Source organism: Phocoena sinus, chromosome 19, assembly GCF_008692025.1.
Source record: "Phocoena sinus isolate mPhoSin1 chromosome 19, mPhoSin1.pri, whole genome shotgun sequence".
Taxonomy (NCBI): domain Eukaryota; kingdom Metazoa; phylum Chordata; class Mammalia; order Artiodactyla; family Phocoenidae; genus Phocoena; species Phocoena sinus.
Window position 1 is genome coordinate 5,433,172 of NC_045781.1, and position 18,981 is coordinate 5,452,152.

Genomic DNA, 18,981 nt, shown 5'->3' on the forward strand with positions numbered 1-18,981 from the left:
CGTACCGCGGAACGGCTGGACCCGTGAGCCATGGCCGCTGAGCCTGCGCGTCCGGAGCCTGTGCTCCGCAGCAGGAGAGGCCACAACAGTGAGAGGCCCGTGTACCGCTAAATAAATAAATAAATATTCATAATATTCTGAGCTGATAATTCCTGCATGTGTAGTCATTTCATATCTGATTCTATTGTTCTATCTGTTGAAAAGTGTTCAGGATTAAAGCTCCTTGAGGACAGATTTTTGCTGTGTTTATATGAGCACTTAGTTCTTCTCCACCTTTTAAATATATGTTAAAAATATTTTACAGAGATTACTGTTTTAGGGATATTTTACCTGCAGGATATAGTGAATATGCCTTTCAAAAACTTCTGGTTTACTGGATTAGTTGAAAATTAAGTGTTCAATTGCAAGATAGATAAAATGGCATTTTACTTCTTTCCATAATGACTGGTGAGAACTATGACACAGAGATATAGCCTTTGTAACGGTGAAAACAGCCAGAACATATACCTGTAGGTCTTTTTCTCACAGCAATTGTCACCACACATTGGAAGAAGAATGTGTAATAACTACAGGAATTAGTATCATTTGAGTATATTTCTGTGGACTTTACCTGGGAGGAGTGATAGACACTAGGTTCTGCTCAGAAGAACCTGTACCAGGATGTGTTGTTGGAGAATTCTAGTAACCTGTGACACTAGTTAAAGATGATTGCCCTATCATTTGGAGCACACAGCCAATAATAGCCCTTCCTTTTTCAGTTGCCCTAGCTTTCAAAGCACCTCAAGATACTGAATTTGAGTTTGTAGACAATAGATTCTCAGACCCTCTTCTGTCCCCAGGTGGAAATTAACGTGCTTTCACCTTCATTAGATTTTTAATATGCCAAGGTCAAAGTGTGTCCATTCCTGAAACATTCTGTACTCTTCCTAGACGTCCCCCACGAAGTCCAATTGTGAGTGTCCAAGTCTTTGTCACTGCCCATGAACAAGCTATCAGGCTACCAAAGCAGATATAATCCTTAATTTCAAACCTGGAAAAGAGCCATGGAGAGTAGAAGATGAATGCAGTGTCAGTACTTTTCAAGTGAGTGAGCAACTGAGAAGCAGCAAGATGGGAGACCTTGAAAGTAAAGTACTTAGCCATGAAGTGTTGACCCTTCCATATGTGTTTAACAAGGCTAAAACTCCGAAGGTCATTACAAATACCTAAATCATTGGCAAGGCTCTCTTGCTTGCTGTTTCAAGGGAGATGTGCCTCTTTTTCTCTCTTTTGGTTTGTTTCAGTGTTCAGTAGAACATTATTTTCTTTGCAGCATCCAGACTTTTCTTCTGCTTCCTCTTTGGCAATGTCAGTTCCTGTTTTCTCCACATCTCTTGTTTTCACTTCTTTTACCTGGTCAAATGTAACAATTCTTCCAGTTAATACAGCAACAGCTTTTATCCTGGGGTAAGGAGATTTGGTCCACTGTTTAGGTGGCTTTCTGTGGGCCATGTGAGAATGTATCAGAGCAAGCTAGAAGGTGGGAATGTTGACCACAGTGGTGGTCTCTAAGTATGATATTGAATCTTTGGGAAGGTTCATTGGCTATTGCTTTCAGAATTAATTAGAGAAGAAAGAATCAGTAGGATAGGATAACTACACTTGAGGTGAGAAGCTGAGGGTCCTTTGTTTTAACCTGCTTCCCCCAGATATTTTTTCAAGACTTTAGTTGGCATCTTTCCTTAGTAGTCATTGGTTGTGTCTGATGGATGGACTTTCTCCATGCTCTGGGCATCTTCTAAAGTCTTCAGAGTTGGAAAGCATAAAGCCTCATCTTTGTCTATTTCTATTATTTGTTAGCAGTGTAATTTCATTAAATTTCATGGCCTTTACAATACTATATATATGCTGATGACCCCCAAATTTCTGTCTACAGGCCAAACCTTCCCTTATCCTCATATAGTCACCTGGATACTTCCTTTCTGCACTTGGAGACCTAATATCTATCTCAAATTCATGTCACTTTTCCTTCCTCTTTTCACTCACACCACAAATTTAATCCATTACCAAGTCTGATCTTCCTGTCCCCTTATTATATCCTGAGGGCCTCCACTCTTTCCTGTAACTATTGTTTTCACTCAAGCCTCAATATCCAGTATTTTTTGCCAAAATTTTTATAGTTTACTTGAAGATACTCTCACTTCTTTAATCTTATTTCTCTCTATTCTCCACGTAATAACCAGATGATTTTTAAATTTTTACTATTTTTATTTATTTATAAATAGTAAGTAAGGAAAGTCAGTGTTTCGGGCTACTCTCCCCCAAAGGTCATGAACATAAACTTCAGAAACATCTGGATTTTTAAAGACATAAGGTTTTGACAGTTACTTGGAAAGAAAAAAAGGGGTATGAGAAGATAAACCATCATACAGAAAGAACAGTCTTCAAGTGGAAGGGTAGAGAGAAAGATCTAACGTATAATCTTAAAAAAATGCTATATGACATAGCAGATCATTACCCATTTTCACAACCACAGTCCACAAACCTAAAAAAGTATTTATGTCACAAGATTTAAAACCTTGTGATACAGATACGTGAAGGATGACTTTTTTTTTTTTTTTTTTTTTTTTTTTAGCGGTACACGGGCCTCTCACTGTTGTGGCCTCTCCCGTTAAGGAGCACAGGCTCCGGAAGCGCAGGCTCAGCGGCCATGGCTCACGGGCCAGCCGTTCCGCGGCATGTGGGATCTTCCCGGACCGGAGCACGAACCCGTGTCCCCTGCATCAGCAGGTGGACTCTCAACCACTGCGCCACCATGGAAGCCCAAGGATGACATTTTTTTTTAAAGGTGAATTTTAATTTTATTTACTTATTTATTTATTTTGGCTGCATTGCTTCTTTGTTGCTGTGCACGGGCTTTCTCTAGTTACGGTGAGTGAAGCCTATGGGCTTCTCATTGTGGTGGCTTCTCTTGTTGTGGAGCACGGGCTCTAGGTGTGCAGGCTTCAGTAGTTGTGGCTCACAGGCTTAGTTGCTCACCACATGTGAGATCTTCCTGGATCAGGGATCGAACCCGTGTCCCCTGCATTGGCAGGTAGATTCTTAACCACTGCGCCACCAAGGAAGTCCAGGATGACATTTTTAAAGTGAAAACTAGTACATCTGTCTCCTACTATTACCTTGAATGGCATCCTGTTACTATTAGTATAATATCCAAATTCCTTCCAGGGTCCTCCTATACGTGAGCGTTTCCTGACTACTGACTATATTTTTGTTTACTTCTCTGTATAAAAATATTTGAAGTATAACATAGTTAATTTTTACAATCAGCACACTGTATAATGAGCATTTAGATCAAGAATACCAGAGTACTGTGCCAGATGCCATTGTGTGAGTATAAAATAATTTATTCATTCTGCATTCAGGCCTTTATGAGTAATCCTCCTATATAGTTTTATGTAAATGTCTTCCTTTATTTTTTTTGAAAATATTTATTTCTAAATGGTTTAGACTTAATGTGAAATCCCAAGATTATACACAAATTTTATGCACATTGTTTTTGCAGATATCCTTAAGTGGTAATTTAACCACATTTGATTTATCATAGTCTATCTATCTGTCATTAGACACACACACACACACACACAGAGGTACATATTGTTTTCCTGAACTCTTTACCCCTAAATACCTAAGTGTGTATTTCCTAGAAACAAGGTCATTTTAAAAACATAAACAATACAGTTATCAAAATCAGAATATTAATATTGTTACAGAACTATTATCCAATCTACAGAGTTTATTCAGATTCTACTGATTGTCTCACTAATATTTTTTATAGTAAATGATAAAAAAAAACCTTCTTTTGCTGTCTTGCTCATTCTTCCGTGGGTACTCTGGCTTTAATCTAGACGTCAGAGCTTGCTAATTATGACTCAACTTCTTTAGGCAATAAACTATATGGATGCAACAAAAGTGCAGTGAATACTTGTAAACCACTCATGACCATGCCTTGGAGAACTCATGCAGGAAAGAAACCCCATGAATGCTGTGATTGTAAGAGAGCCTTTCCCAGTAAGTTAAAGCTAATCACTCATCAGGAAACTCACACAGGAGAGAAAACATATGGATGCAATCAACGTCAGAAAGTCTTCATTACAAAGTCAGCACTAATCTATCATCAGAAAACCCGTCACAGAGAAGGGGCATCCTATGGATGCAACAAATGTGGGAAAGCTTTTCCTTGGAGGTCAAAACTCATTTTACATCAGAGGACTCATTCAGGAGAGAGACCTTTCAGATGCAGAATATGTGATAAAGCCTTCATGGTTAGGACACATCTCACTGTACATCAGAGAACTCACACAGGAGAGAAAACATATGAATGCTCAGATTGTGAGAAAGCCTTCTCAAAAAAGGCTCAGCTCCTGATTCATCAGCGAATTCACACAGGAGAGAGACCATATGGATGCAGTGAATGTCCACAAGCCTTCATCCAGAAGTCAGATCTCAGTAATCATAAGAAAACTCATCATGCAGTAGGGAAATCCCATGAATGCAGTGAATGTGGGAAGGTTTTGTCCTCTAAGTCAACTCTCATTATACATCGGAGAAGCCATACAAGTGAGAAACCCTTCAAATGCAGTGCATGTGATAAAGCCTTCACATCAAAGGCACATCTCATTGTACATGAGAGAATTCATACAGGAGAGAGACCGTATGAATGCTTAAATTGTGAGAAAGCCTTCTCCGCTAAGGCACATCTCATGATTCATCAGCGAATTCACACAGGAGAGAGGCCTTATGGATGTAATGAATGTCAACAAGCTTTCATCCGGAAGTCAGGTCTCACTAACCATCTACAAAATTGTCATTCTGGGGTAAAGTCATACGGATGCAGTGAATGTGGGAAGGTTCTGTCCTGTAAGTCAACTCTCATTATACATCAGAGAACCCATACAGGTGAGAAACCGTTCAAATGTAGTGTATGTGACAAAGCTTTCGCAGCTAAATCCTATCTTACTGTACATCAGAGAATTCATACAGGAGAGAGACCATATGAATGCTGCAATTGTAAGAAAGCGTTTGCTACTTTGTCAACTCTCATTGGTCACCGGAGAACTCACACAGGAGAGAGACCCTATAGGTGCAATGAATGTCAGAAAGCCTTCTTTCGGAAATCAGCCCTCGCTAATCATCAGCAAACTCAGCATAGAGGAAAATCCTCTCTGCAATGACTGGGAATGTGAGAAATCTCTTTTGATTAATCTTATCTACTCGGAGAACTCATACAAAATAGAAATGCCTATGAACGCTCTGATTATATAGACCCTTTTGGAACTCCTGTAGGAAAGAAACCTTATATATGGAATGAAAGTTGTACACCTTCCACCTGAAGACATCTCCTCATTATACCATAGGGAATCTCACCAAAAAAGAAACATTATAAAGGCAGCAATTGTCAAAAGACTTTATTTGAAAGTCACAGCCTATGCATTTAGGAGGTAAAAACCTATGGACGCAGGGAAAGTGGGAAATTATTCTTTTTCAAGTCATATTTGTTAGACATTATGGTATTCATTCAGGAGAGGGACCCTACAGTTGCAGTGAATGCAGCCAAGATAAGAAAAATTACATCTCATTGTACATAAAAATAGAAATTTCAGGAATGTTGTGATAATGACAGTATTCCCTAGAAACTCAAAACTCTTTGAACATCTTGTACAGGAGAGAGATCCTGTAGGTGCAGTGAATGTGGTAGTCTTAATGCATATCTTCCGATAATGCATGTCTTCCTTACATCAACAAACCCAGATAGGAGGAAAGCCTTGTTAATGTAGTACATCCTTCACATAGATGTCAAAGCTCGCTAATCATCCACAGATTCATATGAGATAAATCTTTTTGAAACAAGGAATGTGGAAAGCTTTTGAAAGTGACATATTAAACACCAGTTACTTAATTCAGGAGAGAGTCCAGTGGCTATAGTTAAAGTCTGCCTTTGGCCACAAAAGGGTACGAATTTCAGTGATTGTCAAAATGCTTTATTTACAATTCAGAGCTCCTTAATTGCCCACTAACTCATATAGCAGAAAGACTCCATTCTCAGGGGGATAATTTCTAGATTCAATGAAGTTATAAAATCCTTAAGGAGGGCTTCCCTGGTGGCACAGTGGTTGAGAATCTGCCTGCCGATGCAGGGGACACAGGTTCGAGCCCTGGTCTGGGAAGATCCTACATGCCGCGGAGCAACTAAGCCCGTGCGCCACAACTACTGAGCCTGCGCGTCTGGAGCCTGTGCTCCGCAACAAGAGAGGCCGCGATAGTGAGAGGCCCGCGCACTGAGATGAAGAGTGGCCCCCACTTGCCACAAGTAGAGAAAGCCCTCGCACAGAAACGAAGACCCAACACAGCAAAAATAAATTAATAAACTCCTACCCCCACCATCTAAAAAAAAAAAAATTAAAAAAAAAATCCTTAAGGAATGATATTTCTATTCTACTCCAGTAAACTTCTACTTCAGTAAACTCATACATTACAGAAAAACTGTGATTATAGTCACTAAAAATGCTTCCTATGGAGGACTGGCTATCATTAAGCACCATGAGCTCTTGAAAACAGAAACAATTTGCTCCACACAGAGACTTTATGAATGTGGCAAAAGCATCAGTGATAAATTATATTTTATTTTTGCATTTCATGGTTTTATTTCTTCACATCTGACTGTATCTTAAACTGTGATGCATGTTACAGTTGATGGAATGTCATCATTTCATTGTTAGGGCTTTTCTACATTTGGTGGCATTCTGGATTTGAGTAATTAAGTAAAATCTGGAAACTATAGAATGAAATAATTTTCTAAGGGTTTAATATAATTGTTTTAGAAAGGATTCCAGAGAATATTCTACTACAAATATTAGGTATTTTCACTGCAAATACAATGCTGTTTGAATATAGAAAAAAAACAGAACATAAGGATCAGTTGGATTTCGAACAAGGTTTGTAAGAGTTATGTTGTAGACTATATACTACATAAAATGGACTTTATGTATTTAATTTTATTTTTATTTTTGGAATTACATGAAGAATGTAATTTTTAGAGTTTAATAAATTTCCAGCATAGGCATAGAATGTTGAGTAATATAATCTAATATAAATAGAAATGTTCTATTTCCTTATAAATCAAAATTTAATATGTAATTTGACTCATTAATAAGTCTAAAGAATTACACCACATAAGTTTGTTGCCCTTATTTTTACTGTCTTTTTTAGTATTTCTGCCAACTGTGATGATACATCACTTCTTGAAGCCTACATTTTTCTAGAGCCTTATTTTTGAAATATCCAAAGATGATAAAAGATGTATATAAAATACTAAAAAACAAGCAGCACATGAGACTGAAGGAGGGAAGAAGACAGGGTTATGTGTGGTGAGTTCAAGTGCACTGTATTTCCACTGCTGTGTCAAACAGGAACTTTGGAATCATTATTATAACATGTCCTTGGGCACTACAAACATTTCCTTTCCTCTCAGCATTTCCTAAAATGCCTGGTATTTTTCTAATATTAAGAATAATTGCAGAAATTGGAACTCTTGCACATTGCTGGCATATAAAATGGTTCCATTGCTATGGAAAAAAAAGTTGGTGGTCCCTCTAAAAAGTTAAATATAGAATTACTATATGACCCAGGAATTCCACTCTTGGGTATATACCCAATGAAATTGAAAACAGGTACTTAAATACTTGCATAACGTTATTCATAGCAGCACTATTCACAATAGCCAGAAGGTGGAAACAACTCAGATGCCCAGCAGTGGGTTATTGGAAAAACAAAATGTGGTATGTGTATATACATGTACCTATACATACACATATATGTGTAATGGAATATTAATCACCTTTACAAGTGAAGTATCGATATACATTATAACATGAATAAGCCTCAAAAACAGTACACTGAGTGAAAGAAGCCAGACACAAGAGATCACATATTGTATTTCTATTTATATGAAATGTGCAGAATAGGTAAATCTATAGAGACATAAAGCAAATTGGTGGTTACCAGGACCTGGGGGGAAGGAGAAATTGAGACTGAATGATTAATGGATATGTAGTTTTCTTTTGGAATAATGAAAATGTTTTGGAACTAGATAGAGGAGGTGGTTGCATAACATTGTCAATAGAGTAAGTGGTCACAGAATTGTATACTTTGAAATGGTTAATTTTATATTTTGTGAATTTTTACATCAATAAAAGTATATTTGAAAAGAATAACATTGCAAGAAACTTTGCACTCAAAATGCAGATAAAAATCAAGTTGCTTACAAAAAAAAAAAAACCTGCTCAGCAAAACCGGTGTAAATATATCTTTTTTTTTTTTTTTTTTTTTGCGGTACGCGGGCCTCTCACTGCCGTGGCCTCTCCCGTTGCGGAGCACAGGCTCCGGACGCGCAGGCTCAGCGGCCATGGCTCACGGGTCCAGCCGCTCCGCGGCACGTGGGATCTTCCCGGACCGGGGCACGAACCCGTGTCCCCTGCATTGGCAGGCAGACTCTCAACCACTGCGCCACCAGGGAAGCCCAAATAGGTCTTCTTTAACTTAATAGATATTAGCTACCAGAACTTTATAGCTAACATCATATTTAATGATGAAAGTTTGAAGACGTTCCCTAGTTGTTCACCACTGAGGTACAAGTCTGCTGCCTCTATTCCTGCTTAACACGCTGCTGGAGGTCTTAACCAGCACAGCATGACAGTAATAACAACTAAAGTGTTTAAAATTGGAAACAAACTTGTCATTATTTGCAGATGATGTGATTGCCTATGTGGAAAGAGGAGAACCCACAGACAACCATGTAAAATAATGAGAGTCCACCGTATAGCACAGGGAACTATATTCAATATCCTGTCATAAACCATAATGGAAAAGAACATAAAAAAAGAATGTGTATATATATGTATGTATGTATATATATATATATCACTGAATCAATTTGCTGTACAGCAGAAATTAACTCGACATTGTAAATCAACTATACTTCAAGAAAAAAAAATAAAAGGAATCTAGTAGAATTCTCTAGATGCTTGCTTGCAACTTCAGTGGAGTGCTAGGCACTAGCGATAATCAGAACACTTTTGAAAAGTTCTCTATTCACAATAAAAATTATGAGAGAATTTGAAAGATTTATATCACTTTATTGAAAGACCTTTAAGATGACCAAAATAAAGGAAGTAGATTGTCATTAAATGAGAAGGCTCAGTATAACAAAGATAATGGTTCGCCTCCAATAAATAAAGTCTTTTAAGTACCAAGATGCAAATAAACATTGTTGAACATCCAAGAACACGCATGAACTTCTTTTTTTTTTTTTTTTTTTTTTTTTTTTGAGGTACGCGGGCCTCTCACTGTTGTGGCCTCCCCCGTTGCGGAGCACAGGCTCCGGACGCGCAGGCCCAGCGGCCATGGCTCGGGCCCAGCCACTCCGCGGCATGTTGGATCTTCCCGGACCGGGGCACGAACCCGTCTCCCCTGCATCGGCAGGCGGACTCTCAACCACTGTGCCACCAGGAAAGCCCTCTTTTTTTTTTTTAACAAAAGGTTCAGAGCCAGCATGACTAAGCACAGGCAACAGAGCACAAAAGTTAAAGTAAAAAACAGATGTAATATGGAGTCAGTTATTCTTCCTGTTATAACACTGAAGCTCAGAGTCCAGTATGAACATGACAGATCTCATCCCCATGACCCCGGGGGTGGGTTTGGGGCAGGAATTGGAGATGAGGATCCACTTTGCTGTCTCAGCACAGCGCTGAGTGCCCTGTCTATCCCACGCTCCCTCACGCACACACAGTTCACAGCAGTGGACTCAGGAAAGTTTCCCCCTCAGCTGCACCTGCTCTTAATTAATTCTGTCTCAATCCCCGGGACCTGCAGATGCTGGCTTGGGACTAACGTTTACCGCTTCTTTGCAGATACACCACAATCCCTTTGCAGGTAGTGTCGGTGCCTCACAGGTGACAGGGTAACTGCAGAGATTTGGGAGGAGATGGACTCGGGATCTCAAGACACATAACCGCCTTGGCTTACATGGCATGTATTTACTGATGGCCACAGTCCTGCTGCCCGTTTCCAAAGCAGAGATAAACCCTGGTGAGTGTTTGCTTATGGCTCGGACTTGAACAAGGTTTGGGAGACAGTGCCTAAGAGGAGAGAGCAGCTGAGGAACTGGACAGGACAGAGGTTTCCCCTTGGGTCTCAGGACAGTTTTGTCTCAGCTGGACTCTTTCCTGGACTGAGAGAGGGATGGGGAAGGTGTAACACCGGAGACCACACAGCAGCAGTAGATGGTCGTGGGTACTCGGCTGGAAGGGGAATGGACACTGCCGAGGCTGAGTCCAGCCTGAGGGTAAGGGTTGCTTTTCTTCCTCCTGCTCTTTCCCTTCAAGATTGGAGACTAGGTTTTCCATCAACTCAAACCACTGAGAACTAGACTCAGAGTTGAGAAATTTTGATGTCTAGAGTTCAGGGTTAATGTTCAGACTGTTCAGCTGTGGTCTGTTCTCTGCACACACATTTGCACTCAGACTCACACTGCTCCACTATTGTCCTCGTAGACAGATTCCAGAATCTGGATGGACCTGGACAAACGCATGGGCATGGGACCTAGAGGGGTTACAATATTGTATGCTTTTCTTTGCCACTGAAAGGCACAGTTTAAAAGCAATCCTGCGTAAGAGTCCAGCCTCTGGAGGCCAGAGCGGCTTATCTTCAATTCCTGGCTCTGCCTCCTACAGTCTGGGGGATTGGGAGCTCCTGAGTGAGTCTCAGCTTCCCAACCTGTGAGCCAGGAATAGGAACAGTGTCACTCTGAATACTGACTAGAGTGAATGAACATTAAAGAGGGTGATATGCCGGCCCACAGCAAGTCTCTAGCAAATGGTAGTCATGACGGTCTCCCGCATGATTCTAGAGCCAGTATTTTGCAGCCAGACACACAGCTGGCCACACTGTCATCAAACTTCACCCTATCTCTCCGTAATTCTATATTGATTTCCCAATTCCATCTTGTGTTGTTTTGGACGTTTTGTGGGATGAATCTGAATGACTCTTCTCTCTGTGTGTTTGTGTGAGAGAGAGACAGACAGAGAGACTGTATCTAGACCACACCCACATTTACCAGTATACCAGTGAATTAATCCCAAGAAAACTTATGAATAATGAGACATTACATCCAAACATTATCTCTTATTCAACAAAGAAGGCTATCGAAGATGTACTTAGGAATTTCTTCTCAGCAAAGATTTCCATAGCACAGGATAACCCCTTTAAACAGATCCGTGTTTTTCTTTTTTTGCTTTGGCTTTGTGATGCAGTGCCCCTTAGACCTTAAAAGGGGGAAAAAATCTGCTTTCTCTCTTTTTTAAATTTTATTCAACATAGTTTTGGAAGTTTTAGCCACAGCAATCAGAGAAGGAAAAGAAATAAAAGGAATCCAAAACGGAAAAGAAGAAGTAAAGCTGTCACTGTTTGCAAATGACATGATACTATACATAGAGAATCCTAAAGATGCTACTAGAAAACTACCAGCGCTAATCAATGGATTTGGTAAAGTAGCAGGATACAAAATTAATGCACAGAAATCTCTTGCATTCCTATTTATTGTAGTTGATTTACAATGTTGTGTTAATTTCTGCTGTACAGCAAAGTTATTCAGTTATACATATACATATATATACACATGTGTGTGTATATATACATATATGTATACATTCTTTTTCATATTCTTTTCCATTATGGTTTATCACAGGATATTGAACATAGTTCCCTGTGCTATACAGTAGGATTTTGTTGTTTATCAAAAATCTGCTTTCTTAAAATTGGCTAGTAGGATTTGAATTATCCACTGACTGACTTTGAATTAGAAACTTCCATACTGAGTCACCTTTAATCTAGTAACAAAAGAGAAACCAGTCTGATTTAAATTTATTTTAAAACTAATACTCAGACAGTATTTACATACCTTGGGTCAGATCAGACCTAGCCTGCCATTTACTGGAATTTAGTGACCTTGAGAAAGTTAAAAAAAATCTCTCTGCCTCATTTTCCATCCATGTAAAATATAACAAGAATATCCTTTTACACTGAGCATTCAGTATTAACTTATATGAAGGGCCTGTTCGTAGCCCTACATGCGAAAGCTCATCAATAAATTGTATCTCCTGGTATTTTGTCTGAACGGACTGTGAGCCACTTACTGTAAAATGGATTAGAAATACAGAAATTGGTAGCTCTGTTCTAATTTCACCTCTTCATATCTGTGTTTCTATCTTCCTAATCACTTTCACTTGTCTTTTCTCTCTTTATACTTCCCCCTTATGTGAATAAGTCTCTTCCAAATCCATCCTGCCTTTTCTTTTATTGTCTTCAAGTCAGTCTCCTTGAAGATACAGGGTTTGTTTCCAGCACTCTGGCAGCCGGGAACTCTCTCAAACATCACTGCCCCCAGCTCCAAGTAGCAAGTCTGACTGTGCCTGACTCACCAGTTCTTGATCTGTTCTTTACAATTCCATTTTCATTTTCATATTTATTTCTGCCTCATGTTTGCCTCTATGGCACTTGCAGTACTCAAGGTTTTCCCACTTGTCCCTGCTGTCAATTTCTTTTTTTTTTTTTTCCATAAAGAGAAACCCATGAAGCACCAAGCACCAGGTGGAAAAAGCAAACTCAGCAGACATCTTGAGTCCTATTGCAGAAACTTTTCATCTATAGCAAACTAAGCCCATGCGCCACAACTACTGAGCCTGCACTCTAGAGCCCAGGAGCCACAACTACTGAGCCCGTATGCCTAGAGCAACAAGAGAAGCCACCGCAATGAGAAGCCCGCCCACCACAATGAAGAGTAGCTCCCGCCAGCCGCAACTAAAGAAAGCCTGTGCACAGCAACGAAGACCCAATGCAGCCTAAATAAATAAAATTTAAAAAACTGTGAGAGCAGTGCCTGGTGCAGGGTCAATACTCAGTACATTGTCACTCTTTGTATGCTTATTTTTCTGGTCTCACAAAGCATGGATTGCAGTGCACATTTCATTGTGAGCCTACAGCAGGGCTGGGATATGGTAGGACATGAGGTATCGGGCCCACGTGTCATTCTAAGAGCTAACTTGGAAGGAAACACTAATTCACCCAGGGCTGATTTGATCCATAACCAGGCTGTCATTCTCTATCATGTTTTAGAGCCTTTGACCCTGGCAGGACCCCTCATTACTGGAGTAAACGAGGGTGGTCATGTTGACTAAGGTCAGTGGGGAGGGACTTGTGGAGGAGCTCAGCAGTACTGTCTTTAGGTCTCTTTTGGAGCCAACATTGTTACTTTATATGGAGAAAAGTCTCCTCAGGACAGACATGCAAGTGGGTCCTGTTACAATCTGTGCTGAAGGAGAAACATTAGAAAAAAGACATAAATAGATCACAAAAGGCAGAGATATGGTGGCAATCAAACTGATTTGTAGGTAGATCTAATATAATAGTCCCAGACTCTAACCCAGACCTTCAACCTTTATTCTTCAGGCCCAGCTGCTTCTGGGGACACACTTTCCCCTTAGTATGTGGAGTCCCTCATGATATTCAAACAAAACTATCATTTTTTTTTTTTTTTTTTTTGCGGTACACAGGCCTCTCACTGTTGTGGCCTCTCACGTTGCGGAGCACAGGCTCCAGACGCGCAGGCTCAGCGGCCATGGCTCACGGGCCTAGCCGCTCCGCGGCATGTGGGATCTTCCCGGACCGGGGCACGAACCCATGTCCCCTGCACCGGCAGGCAGACTCTCAACCACTGCGCCACCAGGGAAGCCCAAAACTATCATTTTTTATTGTTGTAAGAGCTTAGTCTTACATATAACTTTCTTTGTTCCCTGGTATACCGTATTGACATTAAAATGGAAAAAACAGAATCCTGGAGAAATTTGCTGCTTATTAACTATGTTTGAAAACCATTCTTGTTTGTTGGTAAAGATGGTATTAAATTCATCTATTGGGTTATTTTAAATCCTTTGTGTGTGTGTGTGTGTGTGTATTTTAACTAGGAAAAAAATGTCCAAAAGTCATATACCTTGCCTCCTATGGGGCCCTGAGTAACTGTGATGCCTCCAGAAATGTGATGGACGGCCACATGGGGGAGTGGTGGAGCATGGTTCCGATGAAATTCAATTACTATCGTTTCACAAAAAATTGCTGACCATGTCCTGCGGGCCACATAGTCCGCTGAGTGCTGGCTGGGTAGAGGTACCAGGGCAAACATGCCTCCTGCTGATACTAAATTTAAGCTCAAGGGGTGAAATGCAAATTAAGTACAAAATCTTAGGTAAATAGCAGAAAGAGACCTGGATGAAAGCTAAAGAATTTTTGCTCTAAGAGAAAATAACTGGTGGTACCTAATTTAGAATGAAGGATTAGAGGTGGCCTCTCAGATAGAATGATGTTCGCTGAGACCAAAATAATGACTATGCCGGTATATACAGTAGCTTGTGGGAAATGCTGCAGGCAGAAAGAAGAGAATGTCAGATGTCCCTGATGTGGGAATGAGCCTGAAAACTCAAGTCATCAAAAAGACACCTGTGTAACTGAAGTGTCCTGGGTGAGGAGAGGAACAGTGGAAGATAAAGCTGGGACAGGATGAAGGATTTTGTCTTTTACCCTAAATAGACTGGGAAGTCTGTCAAAGCTTATCGAGGGGAGTGACGTGATACAAACCCGGTTTGAAATGTACCAGTCTGCCTGCTTTGGAGAATGCATGGGAGGGAAGCAAGGGTGCAGTCAGGTTTAAATGGGAGAAAAGATTCAACATCGTCACTATTTGCTGATAACAGCCTTGCCGGACAAGGACAGTCCAAGAGAATCAATGGAAAGAATATGAATAGCAATGGGATTGTTCGGTTAGAGGGATAAGAGATGATAATCAATAGCTTTCTTGTACACAAGCAAGAAAAATTTGAAAATAAGAAGCAAATCAGGGCTTCCCTGGTGGCGCAGTGGTTGAAAGTCCGCTTGCCGATGCAGGGGGCACGGGTTCGTGCCCCGGTCCAGGAAGATCCCACATGCTGCGGAGAGGATAGGCCCGTGAGCCATGGCCGCTGAGCCTGCGCGTCCGGAGCCTGTACTCCGCAATGGGAGAGGCCACAGCAGTGAGAGGCCCGCATACCGCAAAAAAAAAAGAAGCAAATCAATATGCAGCCTCCCCCCCAAAAAAACAGGTTAAGAAGAAATGTGCAAGCTGAACATAAGTAAAAATCATTGCCTTAAAAGCAGTAAAGAAGGGGAAATAATTAAGAAATATATCTCACAATATTATATGGATGTTAGTTGCTCTGTCTTTATCTGTGAATTTAGAGAAATTTCAACCAAAACTTAAACTGATCCTATAATTCATTTAGAGGAGAAAATCACAAATAATTTGAAAAGAAAACAATACTTAAAAGAGACCTGCCAGGTATGCCTATCGTAGGTCAGTTATGGTAGTAATTAAAAGTGCCATTTTAAGTTCTTTCTGCTTTTTTTTTTTTTTTGAGGGGAATATTTGTTTTACTACATAAATGTTTGGTATTTTCTGTTCAGGTTTGTTTTGTTTTTAATTTTATTTATTTTTGGCTGTGTTGGGTCTTTGTTGCTGTGCATGGGCTTTCTGTAGTTGCGGCGAGCAGGGGCTACTCTTAGTTGCAGTACGTGGGCTTCTCATTGTGGTGGTTTCTCTTATTGCGGAGCACAGGCTCTAGGAGCATGGGCTTCAGTAGTTGTGGCACGCAGGTTCAGTAGTTGTGGCTCGTGGGCTCTAGAGCACAGGCTCAGCAGTTGTGGCACTCGGGCTTAGTTGCTCCACAGCATGTGGAATCTTTCCGCACAAGGGCTCGAACCCGTGTTTCCTGCATTAGCAGGCGGATTCTTAACTACTGAGCCACCAGAGAAGTCCCCTCTTCAGTTTTAATTTTCTTCTTATATCAACATTTAGGATATAAATTTACCTCTAAGAGTAGCTCTAATAGAAACTCTAAGACTTAGAATATTTTCTGTATCATTTAACTTTAAGCACTTTTTAAAATCCTTTTTATTTAGAAGTTGCAGAGAAGTTCCCCAGGCCTTCTGGGATCGCCCCCGCCTCTGTGCAGTTTTGGTGTCAGGGGTTTGGGAAGAATTCATATTTAGATTTGAGTGTTTATTCCTTCTTCAATTCTCCCACTTCCAGGATTTCCCCTATAAATTTCCAGCTTTTTAAAAAAATCCCTGGGGGGCTTCCCTGGTGGCACAGTGGTTGAGAGTCTGCCTACCGATGCTGGGGACACGGGTTCGTGCCCCGGTCCGGGAAGATCCCACATGCCGCGGAGCGGCTGCGGCCGTGAGCCATGGCCGCTGAGCCTGCGCGTCCGGAGCCCGTGCTCCGCGATGGGAGAGGCCACAACAGTGAGAGGCCTGCGTACTGCAAAACAAAAAACAAAACAAACAAACAGAAAAAACTACAAGATGGGTATAAAGTTTCCAAATGCATAAGAACTGAGGAGCAAAAAAAAAAAAAAAAAAAAAAAAAAAATCCCTGGGAATTCCTGGTAGTCCAGTGGTTAGGACTCTGCACTTTCACTGCTGGGGGTGAGAGTTCAATCCCTGGTGGGGAAACTAAGACCCTCAAGCTGCTGGGTGCGGCCAAAAAAGAAAAAAGAAAAAAAAGTCCCTAAGTTCTGTTCTCTAGCACTTTGAGATGGTAAGGCCTGCCGTTTTCCATTAACATTGACGTAGGTTCCACTGTCATCAATATAGGTTCTGCTACCCTAGCTTCAGGCCATAAATCCTTGTGGTTGCACTTTATCAAGTACATGTAAACTGTCCTTCAATTTCTATATGTTTGGGGATGCTTTCTGGTTCCTCTAAATAGTTGTTTTTGAATATTTTATCCGTTTTTTATAATTCTTTATCTGTGGGAAAATCCATTTATTTGTTTTATACTTTAAAAATATTTTCTCACAGGTACTTTCCACTCTATTTTCCTCCCCATCTTTCTTCTCTCTTTCAAGTGGTTCATTTCTACTGATCTCTTTCCAAGTCCAATGACTCTTCTGTCATATTCAGTGATTTTTAAATTTTGGATGTTTGGAATTTTCATTTGGTTCCTTATATAGTTACTACTTTTCTTTATTCCCTGGATCATAGTTATAAAATCTGCTTTAAAATCATTGTTTGCCAATTCCAACATCTGAGTTACCTTGGGTTTAGTCTCCATTGATTATTTTTTGTCTTGAGTTTGGGTTACATTTTCTTGTTTCTTTGTATGTTTAGTAATTTTGGATTGTATACTGATACATCGTAGAGATTGAATTTTGGTTGTGTTTCCCCAAAGAGTATAGATTGTTTTTTCTTCAACAGATAATTTGCCTAAACTTAAACTCCATATTCTGAAATCTCAGTTATTTTAGGCTATGGGGGACTGCTTGGTATCTACACCATGCATGCACATTCAGGGTCAGCCAGAGTCTTAAGATAGACGTTGTATCTAAAATTTGTGGTACTGCCTTTGTGGCTCTCTTTTTTTTTCAGATTTCCTTTGCAGCCTCTGTGGTTATCCTGAACTTTGTCCTTTGGTTCTTTAGACCAACAGGGCTATGGGGTGCTGTTGTTCACTCTTTAATGAACTAACTCTGTAGGTGGTCATTAAAAAAAATGGCCACTGAACTTCCCTGGTGGTGCAGTAGTTAAGAATCCACCTGTCAATGCAGGGGACACAGGTTCAATCCCTAGTCTGGGAAGATCCCACATGCTGCGGAGCAACTAAACCCGTGCATCACAACTACTGAGCCTGCGCTCTAGAGCCTGCGAGCCACAACTACTGAAGCCTGCTCACTCTAGGGCCCGCATGCTGCAACTACTGAAGCCCCCGCACCTAGAGCCCGTGCTCTGCAACAAGAGAAGCCACCGCAATGAGAAGCCTGCTCGCCACAACTAGAGAAAGCCCGTGTGCAGCAACAAAGACCCAACGCAGCCAAAAAAAAAAAAAAATGGCTGCACCATGCAGAATCTTAATTTCCCAACCAGGGATCAAACCCTTGCCCCCTGCAGTGGAAGTATGGAGTCTTAACCACTGAACCGCCACGGAAGTCCCCCCAAAAAATGTAGATATACATTTTTGTGTGTATATATATGTATATACACATTCACACAAGGATATATGGATGTCCAGCATATGACAGACATACACCCAAGATACTGATGATGGAAAGATTTGGACGACACTGACTAAGCCATGTGGAGGCTTCCAGCTTCACTCAGAAGGCAGACAAACAATCAAATAAATACAATAGTGCATAAGTGTTAGTGTTATCTTGATGCTTTGTGATTGTTTTTCCTTTGAAGTCATTGATGGAAGGACGGAAGTGAAGTTGGACAGAAATAACTTTGGGATGTATCGTAAGTTTAATGGTTTATTAGGGCAATTATTAAATCGGATGCAATATTGTATATTGATAAGCAGTGCTGGCTTTGTGTGCCAACAATAATTATAACTCAGGGGACGCAGCTTATTGTAAGATTTAGGGTATTTACCTATAAAATTAATAAATTGTATCCTATTAGATTATTGTGCAAAACTAAATGGTGAGGAGGCAAGACTTCCAAAATAGCAGAGGACCTGTGTAAACCCACTGTTTTATGAAAGCAACATAAATACTGGAAAAATGCAGCTCTATGTACAGTAGCCAAGACATGGAAGTAACCTAAGTGTCCATCGACAGATGAATGGATAAAGAAGATGTGGCACATATATACAATGGAATATTACTCAGCCATAAAAAGAAACGAAATTGAGTTATTTGTAGTGAGGTGGATGGACCTAGATTCTGTCATACAGAGTGAAGTAAGTCAGAAAGAGAAAAACAAATACCGTATGCTAATGCTAACGCATATATATGAAATCTAAAAAATACGGTACTGATGAACCTAGTGGCAGGGCAGGAATAAAGACACAGACGTAGA

The 18,981-nt window shown here is 40.4% G+C and overlaps 2 protein-coding genes across 2 annotated transcripts in view; both read left to right on the forward strand.

The window, feature by feature from the left end:
* The window catches only part of LOC116743793 (zinc finger protein 649-like), a 55,717-nt gene extending 42,880 nt beyond the window's left edge, over positions 1-12,837 (forward strand). The window contains exon 4 of the mRNA XM_032612785.1: positions 12,658-12,837. Coding sequence (XP_032468676.1) covers positions 12,658-12,752 — 95 coding nt within the window. The 3' untranslated portion in view covers positions 12,753-12,837. The remainder of the gene's footprint in view (positions 1-12,657) is intronic.
* LOC116743811 (zinc finger protein 84-like) lies at positions 3,631-6,105 on the forward strand. Its single transcript, XM_032612845.1, has one exon. It carries the CDS (start codon positions 3,978-3,980, stop codon positions 5,211-5,213), a length of 1,236 nt encoding a protein of 411 aa, XP_032468736.1. The 5' UTR covers positions 3,631-3,977; the 3' UTR covers positions 5,214-6,105.
* Positions 12,838-18,981: the final 6,144 nt, after the last annotated feature.